Source organism: Malaclemys terrapin, chromosome 2 (assembly GCF_027887155.1).
Source record: "Malaclemys terrapin pileata isolate rMalTer1 chromosome 2, rMalTer1.hap1, whole genome shotgun sequence".
NCBI classification, from domain to species: Eukaryota; Metazoa; Chordata; order Testudines; family Emydidae; genus Malaclemys; species Malaclemys terrapin.
The window spans coordinates 26,328,529-26,337,986 of NC_071506.1; the positions used below are offsets into that span (position 1 = coordinate 26,328,529).

Genomic DNA, 9,458 nt, shown 5'->3' on the forward strand with positions numbered 1-9,458 from the left:
AGGCTCCCTGCACACATTACTTGATCGCCTTGACCTGTCAGTCTGGATTCCTTTTTCCCTCAGTTTATTTGACAGCTCTTTTATCTTCAGTGTCTGTAGAAATTACCCACTTTCTCAATATTTGTTTGAGGGAGAGGGGATTGGAGCATTTATAGTATCCTATTTAAAAGCCTGCCTGTCCTGTGCAATATTAATGTGGCTTTAGCTGCTGATAAAAGCTCCTTTTGGTGTCACATTGAACCTGTGAGCTCACTTCATACATGGAAGTTTTAGTTGATATCACTGATTTCTCATTCTGCAAATTGAACGTCAGTGATCTGTCTTGACTAAATTCTTCACAGATGAAGCTGGTGTTCAGAAGCATCCTAACTTCCTTCTGAATACAATGCCAGAGTTCCACCTTAGGGCTTATCTGTTATAAATTGAATCAGTTTAACTAAAGGAATAAAATTAATTTAGTTAAACTCATGCAAACCCCTTTGTGGATACTTCTGTTTTGGTTTGACTATCCATGGATCTTTTCCCATCCAATAGACTTTGTAAGGCAGACGGTTCTGTACGTGTACATCTACTAACTGTAATTTATGTTCTTCAGAAGCTGTCGCTTTGGTCTGTCATTACAAAAGTATTGTTGGCTAGGAGAATCTCAATTCTCCCGAACTCTAGCAATTTTGAAAAGAGTGATTTGGGATGCTCTCACTGAATAGGTGTCTGATTTTTTTCAAAAGTACCCACTGTTGGAAAATCAAGCCCCTTTAAAAAAAATCTCAAATTGAGCATCCAAAAATCCAGGCACCCAAAATCTCTAGTCATTTCTGAAAATCTTGTCCTTTACTTTATTACTGTAATATGCCTCTACTTTATTACTGTAATATGCCTCTTCTCCCAAATACTTACCGAATCACAGGCAAGCATATGGCTTTAAGTGGCTTGGGATTCTACCAAGGGATTGAAGATACTTGATCTCACGTGTATTGTTATATCTGTCTCTAATTGTTCTTTCTGGCAGAACTAGTGGCGCATCTATCACAGGTGTGATCCCTGCTCAAATGGGGATTACTTTGAGAACCAGTGTACCCTGAGTTGGGGGAGAATAATTATAATATGGAGATATACCTACCTCATAGATCTGGAAGGGACCCTGAAAGGTCATCAAGTCCAGCCCCCTGCCTTCACTAGCAGGACCAAGTATTGATTTTGCCCCAGATCCCTAAGTGGCCCCCTCAAGGATTGAACTCACAACCCTGGGTTTAGCAGGCCAGTGTTCAAACCACTGAGCTATCCCTCCCCTTAAAATGAATGGCAGGCACTGTTTCCTGTGGGATCTGTTGGATTTTGCAATGTGACAGTCTCCCAGGCAGAGGAAGGAGACATTTAAAGCTGGTACATGCATTAGAATTATAGGGACCTCAGGAGGTCATCTAGTCCAACCCCCTGCTCAAAGCAGGACCCAATCCCCAGACAGATTTTTGCCCCAGATTCCTAAATGGCCCCCTCAAGGATTGAATGTACAACCCTGGGTTTAGCATGCCAAGGCTCAAACCACTGAGCTACAAGGAGAAGTAATAGTCACCTGCCCCAGCAGCTGTGGATGACATTAAGTGGAACCTCAAATCCTGAATACAGCTGCCCCTCCCTGATGATTAAAATATCCTGCACCCATTATTGATGAGTACCTTGACACCAAACCCACAGCTGCCAAAACGCTTTGAGCTTTTGCAATATATGACTTCTGTACTAATTAGTGTTGATCATGATTGGGTATGTAGAATTTTGGGGGATTTGTTTATGGTATCAACCAACTTTTGTGTGTGTTTTTTTTTTTTTTTTTTTCCAGAGGGCTCTTGCTAAGACTGGAGCAGAATCTATCAGTTTGCTTGAGCTGTGCAGAAATACAAACAGAAAACAAGCGGCAGCAAAATTCTACAGTTTCTTGGTACTCAAAAAGCAGCAAGCTATAGAGCTGACACAAGAAGAGCCCTACAGCGACATCATTGCAACACCTGGTCCCAGATTCCATATTATTTGAATGGTTAGATACATCATAGCTAGTGTTAATTTCACTAGTGCATATGTATTGCCCCATGTGTAGGGCTCACAAGACCATTGGAGAAAATTTAGATTTTAATTGTCTGTACAAAGTCCTTGGTTTTCTTTTGGTTTTGGTTCTTGTATTTTAAATTTACCACTTTCATTTTTAGTGACACTGCTGGGGTGGATGGCTTGAGTTCCAACTGCAAAAACAAGACAAGCAATTCAAGGACCCAGATAAAGATTGTTTTATTCAGAGCAGATGTGTGCAATATTGGTGCATGTAATGTTGAGTGACAATGAAACTGTCTTACTATAATTTGACTAGCTTAATTCAGTAATGATATTTTTAACCTACACAAGTAAACCTGAAAGGCCAACATATTGTCTGATTAAAAACTTTGCCAAACTTGTCTAATATGTTCTGTCTGCTTCTCATAGTAATGAATTTTTCCTTCCCTAGATTTCTGGGTCTATTTTCTTCCTGGGTACCATGGGTCTCTTGCAGCTGCCAATGTGAATGGTAGTGCCTGGCATGTGAACTTTGCTTTGTCATTTTTGCAGTAGGATTTTGTAGCCCTTGATGCTAAAGGAAAACAGATGTCTATGGAAAGCACTTCCTATAACTGATCCTACTTATGCAGGAGGACAGAGCATGTGTAAAACATCTTAGACAAAACATTCCTTTTCATTTATCACCTCATTGCGGTCCACTACTGATAATGGCTAGCTACTGTTAATAGGCAGCAAATAATTCTAGTAATTTCATTTAAAATTTAAAATATCAATACGCTTTAGGTTTGATCGAGCTGTACATAAACCCCAAACTTTTTTAAAGAACAGACTTCTGGATTGTATATTTTCTGACATTAAGCAGGCCTATGAAGATGAGCATAAGAAGTTGAACAGATTGCATATGTAAAATATTGAATTAAATCAAGACACAACCTGTACTGAAAGGACAGCAAACTAAATATATAGTACAAGCAGACATAGTTTACTTAAAGCAACTGTTGCTGTGTAAAGTGTATTAATGGCTCTTCGGATATATTTATAGTTTTAGTATTGATTTTCCAATAATGCACACTCCTCTGTTCAGAACATTTTAACAGCTTTGCAAAATAAGTCCTATTGGGTTTTACTATAAAGAATAAAAGCTTTACTGTTAGGACCAGATAGTATCAGAAATTATGTGAATATGTTGATTATGGAAACACGTCTTAACTTTTTTAGGGCAAAATTGTTCACACTGAAAGTTCTGGTTTTAATGTTGGCACTTTTGTGAAATGATTCTCTTTTGGGACTCTGAAATTTCAGTGTATACTCAAGTGTAAAATTATGTGAATGTTTTAAAGATTTGAGACTACATAATGACCGTGTTTTAATAATTGTTGAAAAAGTAAATTGTATAAAATAGTTACTGCAGCTTTATTTTCAACATAATGTGCCTGTAAAACCATGATTTTCCCCTTTGTAAAAAGACATTGTAGATAACTTGAGTGTTTAATTATAGAAAGGTCATTAGTTTCTTGTTACACATTTTGTTAGTCTGTTTTTTGTTGCTTTTCAAGGTTGATATTCTTGAAAATAGGTGATGCTGTATGTATAACTTTTCTAATAAAAATTGTTATAAGCTGTTATGTACTGGTGCTATATCCTGTTTGAATACCTTTCAGTGACATGTTGCTTATTTTGGTATTAGGAGGAGAAGTTAATTCTTTAAAAAGATTCTTAAAAACTCCCTCCAACATGTAAATACTTTTTGCCATTAGCAAGGAACACTTTAAATCAGAGGTGGGCAAACTACGGGCTGCGGGACCGTCCTGTCTGGCCCCAGAGCTCCTGGCCCTGCAGGCTAGCCCCTGGCTCCTCCCCTGCTATCCCCCCTCCCCACAGCTTCAGCTCACTGCGCTGCCGGCGCAATGCTCTAGGCGGCGGAGCACGAGCTCCTGGGGCAGCGCAGCTGCAGAGCCTGGCCTGACCTGGTGCTCTGTGCTGCGCGGCTGCCTGTCGTGCTGCAGCTGTGCCACCAACCACCCGTGCTCCAGGCAGCGTGGTAAGGGGGCAGGGAGCGAGAGGGGTTGGATAGAGGGCAGGGGAGTTTGGGGTGGTGGTCAGGGGGCAGGGGTGTGGATAGGGCTCAGGGTGGTCAGAGGGTGGGGAACGGGGGTTGAATGGAAGCAGGGGTCCCGTGGGGGCAGTCAGGAAGGAGAGATGGGGTTGGATGGGGCAGCCAAGGAGAAGGGGTGGTTAGATAGGACAGGTTCTGGGGGGCAGTCAGGAAGGAGAAGAGGGTTGGATGGGGCGGCAGGGGCAGTTAGGGGCGGTCAGGGAGAAGGGATGGTTGGATGGGGCAGTCAGGAAGGAGGCGGGGGGTCTGGGAGCAAGAAGCAGGGGGGTGGGGGCGGATAGGGGGTGAGCCACACCTGGCTGTTTGGTGAGGCACAGCCTCCCTAACTGGTCCTCCATACAATTTCAGAAACCCAATGCAGCCTGCAGGCCAAAAAGTTTGCCTGCCCCTGTTTAAATCGTGTTAACAATGCTGTATTTCTCTCTCATTTAAGTGCTCATGCTAAGAATGGCTGCCTGTGTATATTCCAGAATTAGGAAATTAAACAAGGAGGCTGTCTGTAAAATGCATTTTGTCTCAGTTCCCATTCCTCCCTACCCCAAAAACAAATTCATACTCCTATTTTTAGCACTGCAACTTACTTTGCTTCAAAAACTGCTTCTGAATGTGAATATTCTGGCATTATCAAGGTAGTATGAATGCCCCTGGCAGATCTGAATGCTTGGATCAGAGCCTGTAAAGAACAGTGTAGCTCCATGCATCTCATTTACTTCATTTCTGTAATTAGCTGTGCAATGGAGGGACTTCACTCTGTACCTGAACAATTTAATCTTCAAGAGCAGCATTCTTGAGTTTACAGTATAACTTACTCTTCTGCATCTTGTACTATTGCATAGCCAGAAGCCACAATTCTATCAGTGGTGATGGTCTGTACTACACAAGATGAAAATCTAGCAGGGTTTGGGAGTATTTGAGCCACCGGTTGCTGATCAGAAAGCATGGACCACTGCAGCTAGACTATTTCTGGAAGGAAGCAGAGAAGTTTCCTAGCAAACAGGAAGTGGAATCCATGCCACCTTCCTTGGTGAAATTGAATGTCCACGGCTAACAAATCATCAAACTTTCCTTCAGAGAGCCTTTCTGAAAAATGTAGTCCCCCAGAAAACCTCTAAATGCTGGCACCAGACTTCCATTATAGGCAAAATCACTGAGAAAGTAATTACCGAAATATCGGGTCCACCTAGCTGAGAGCCAATAACAGCCAGACAGGGATAAGGAAGAGTTGCTTTATTCTGCAGAAGAAAGGAGAGCTTTGCACCTTGGTACAAAAACTCTGTCTTACACACATTTTACAGATCCTTTATACACATTCAGACAAAGGTCCTTGCAGTGTTAACACTTGATTGGTGGTAGTCAGACCCGTGCTTTTGCTATCTGGTCAGTGAAAACTGGCTTGGGACCAGCTCCAACTACCTTAAGGCCTTGAAGGGAAAACAGTTGAAAAGTTCAGGCTACTGTGTACTTGAAGTGTTGCTTCCCCCTAATGGCCGCTGGTTGACATAAAGGCTGCTCTGTTAAGGGGGGGTCACTAATAACTTTCACAGTCCCCACTTCAGGCCTGACAAATTCAAAAATTGTCAGGCCCGCAACGCAATTTGCGATCAAGCTGGAGGGACAGATACTGGGTTTTCTTATGGACAGCAGAGCTTTTGATCATAGCATTACACAGGCATTTGGCACATTGTATCATTATCCAGATAACGCATAGAAAGAAAAGAATCCATTTAACAATTGTTCGAAAGAGCCCCATAAACCATGACCCAAGGTCTGGAAGGAGGTCCTCAAAACTAAAGGTGTGATCAAGAGATACAGCACGGAAAACAACAGCAGCATTCTTAATGGCTTGTAAATCCTGCTCAATTAAGCCGGAATGATTAACATAGAAACAACATTTTTCCCCGATGCGAGCACAAGTCCCCCCCCTAATTGGTTCATATGCTTGGAAGGAGCATTGAGAATGTTTGCACTTCCACCCAGAAAGTTTCCAAGTATGTCTCCATGGCCACAGATCAGATGGTACTCCTGATGTGTCTGTAAGGGCAGTGGGCCAAGCCTGATGCTCTAGATCATTCCGAACGGCCATTAGATGGTCATTCAGGAAATCCTGAATTTCTGAACATGCTAGATCCCACTGCAATGCCTTCCCAGCCTCAGTGATATTCAATACCATCTCTGTCAGCAACTTCTGGGTCATAGAACTAAGGGTGGAGATAACATGTAACTCACCAATTCCAGCCTGTACCTGGGTTAGCTGTGCCCCAATTTCTCATCATGTTTTGGTTCTTAAAAATATTCCAAACTGCTGCTGCACTATTGGCCCCATCCCATAGGGATCTGGTCAAGTCACTTTTCTTTCTAGAGGAAATAACCCCTCTGTTGTGCTAATCTAATGGCAGCCCCCTATGAGCAATTTGGGTATGTAGAGGTGATCTGGAAACTGGATAAGGGTAATGAAAATTTAACAGTCCCCAGTGTAGTGTTAATCACAGTTCATTGATATCCTAATACATTTCTTTTTGGTGTAGTACTATACCACATTCCCAAGCATGGGTCCCACAAGTTTCTTCCTGCCAGTGTATAATTCTTTGTTTCTTCACCAGGGTCAGTTCTTAATGTCTCTTATAGTCAGGAATCCCTGGACTTTGAGGTTTCAATGAAGCAAGTGTTCCTTCTTCTCTTTTCCTGAAACAGTGTGGTTTAGCATCATACAGGGGAGAGGTTACTAGCACATCACCCTGTAATGGTTTTGCTTCTTCTAGAAAAATCCAAAGGCACAGTAGGTCTGTCAGTGGACAAGGGAGAGGTTACTAGCACTTCACCTTGTCTTTTTTTTCTTTTTCCTGCTGTCCAGAAGGCACAGCAGAGCTAGAAGGAGAAATAGGCTTATCAGTTGGAGAGTCCTCCCGAGGTGAAGGGGTCTTTTTACAGTGAGAAGCATGGGTCCACGCAGGTAGTCCTTGGCACTTCACAGCGGTGTTGGTGGTTAACAGGACTTGGAAAGGGCCTTTCCAGTGTGGAGCCAAAGCAGTCTTTCGTTGATGGACTTTACATAGACTCAGTCTCCTTGTTTCAATGAATGGCAGGGCTGCTAGGGTCTTTGGGTAGCACTTCTTTTATCTGTGAGAAACGAAACCTAACACATTTCATTAATGTCTGGCAGTGTTTTGCAGATCTCATAGTTGCTTGGGCACATTCAGGCCCCCCTTTTCTTGGCTGTCAGCCAAGTCTTAGCTGTGGGCAGTGTCCTTGGATGGGGCCAGCATCTTATTTTTGGACTGAGCTTGCTAGCTATTTTTTTTCCAGTTAACTGGTTCTGTTCTTTTTCCTTCTTCCCTTCTTGGCTTCTTTTAACCTACAAAGGAAACTTCCACTCTTCACTCATACACCTTTTCCCAACAATGAACACATACACATTGCCATTATACAGTACATTAGTCTTATTACTCAATATATGCCATGTACACCCTTCCAGTAAAATAACTTTATTACAGAGCTTTGGAGCAACAAACCAGGACAAGCACACTCATTTTTGAGGAGTCCAGTCGGTACAACCTCTGGTGTCCAATAGCTTTCCTCCCTCCCCAGCCCTCTGGCTAAAAATCTGAGGTAGCCAGAAGGATCCCATGGGCAATATGGAGAATGGGTTAACCTTCCATGGCCTTGGTTCCAAAGACTGTTGGTATGCAAATTTTAACAACAATTTTGGCCATAGAACACAAAAATAATTCCTATTGTGCCAGTAAATGCATGGTATGTTGAATGCTATTCAGCTGGCATCCGTTTTCTCTGGTGATCGAAAAGACAAAAGAACAGAGGTCTACCCCTTCTGGGCAGTCAGTCATTGCTTAAAATATTTCCTTTATATACACATACTCTTGTTGATTTTAGGCAAAACAGAATTACCCCATATTTCCTTGTATTTGTTTCATAGGCAGCCCAGGTTTCAGTGGCTTCTACCTTATTAGTTAGAAAATTGCATTAATACAGATGCTTTCTGGCTTGCTTCCAGATCCAAAGCTATCCACAGCTTAAAGATTCTTACTTAAAAATAAAAGGACAAAATTAACTTTCCCAGACTTTTGATTGCCTTTTACTTCTAACTCCTGCTTTCAAACACACAGTGATCTGAAAAAGACAACACAACCTATATTGGTAGGTTTGCATTTCTTTTACCTCTACTACAATATACACTGCACATGTTCTGGGGGAAATGCACATCCTCTCCACAATTCAATTTCCACAACACTAGCCACATCAATTTCTACACAAGGTGTAACTATTTCTTTTTGAACAAAGACCATTTACTTAACATATAATCCAAAGGGCTATCCTCAGAGGGTTTTACCAGAGACCCACCCATCTGCCTGCTGACACTCTAACAGAGAATTACACAGAGAACAGAGGGAATTATGGCCTAATAGAATCGTATTACAGGAATTTCTACTAATACTGATCACTACAGGGGATGGGACAGAAGGATCCCAATTCGACCTCAGAGCTTCATCGCACGCGATGGCTTCCACTCTGAGGAATTACGAATGAGAGGCTCAGTTCCATCCAGACACCTACCGTCCAAAGGTATAAGACAGAAATTCATTAACCGGTTAACCAAACCAGAACCAGATAGTGTCTCCTTATCCTATTAGGACTCACCTTATTGGAGCACGAACCCCAGGGGCTGCGGTGAAGGAGAGAAAAGGGGCAAAACACCCCATTGGTGCCGTTGCCAGTTCGCCGCAGCCATCCGGAGTCCAATGTCCGAGCTAGGAGAGTCCCGGCGGAGTCGCCAGTAACTGTTACAGAAATATCGGGTCCACCTAGCTGAGAGCCAATAACAGCCAGACAGGATAAGGAAGAGTTGCTTTATTCTGCAGAAGAAAGGAGAGCTTTGCACCTTGGTACAAAAACTCTGTCTTACACACATTTTACAGATCCTTTATACACATTCAGACAAAGGTCCTTGCAGTGTTACCACACTTGATTGGTGGTAGTCAGACCCGTGCTTTTGCTATCTGGTCAGTGAAAACCGGCTTGGGACCAGCTCCAACTACCTTAAGGCCTTGAAGGGAAAACAGTTGAAAAGTTCAGGCTACTGTGTACTTGAAGTGTCTGCTTCCCCCTAATGGCCGCTGGTTGACATAAAGGCTGCTCTGTTAAGGGAGGGTCTCTAGTAACTTTCACATAATGACAACCGAACTTCATAATCCTCTATTAGCAACCTAGATGCTTGAAAACTTGGCTTCAGGCACAAACACAGCCTGGATAGGGTCTTAATGGCAGTAAATAGTCCCGAGGC

At 42.6% G+C, this 9,458-nt stretch overlaps 1 protein-coding gene and 1 long non-coding RNA gene across 3 annotated transcripts in view; one reads left to right on the plus strand and one right to left on the minus strand.

Annotated features, from left to right (window-relative positions):
• The window catches only part of RAD21 (RAD21 cohesin complex component), a 37,966-nt gene extending 34,295 nt beyond the window's left edge, over nucleotides 1-3,671 (plus strand). For both annotated transcript variants that reach the window (XM_054017962.1, XM_054017963.1), the window contains exon 14: nucleotides 1,838-3,671. In XM_054017962.1, the coding sequence (XP_053873937.1) occupies nucleotides 1,838-2,029 (192 nt within the window). In that variant the 3' untranslated portion in view covers nucleotides 2,030-3,671. The remainder of the gene's footprint in view (nucleotides 1-1,837) is intronic.
• A 1,703-nt stretch (nucleotides 3,672-5,374) lies between these two features.
• On the minus strand, nucleotides 5,375-9,105 carry LOC128831946 (uncharacterized). Its single transcript, XR_008443868.1, has 2 exons — nucleotides 8,816-9,105; nucleotides 5,375-7,514 (listed from the first exon to the last, which is right to left on the minus strand). It is a non-coding gene; the product is annotated as an uncharacterized LOC128831946 (long non-coding RNA).
• Nucleotides 9,106-9,458: the final 353 nt, after the last annotated feature.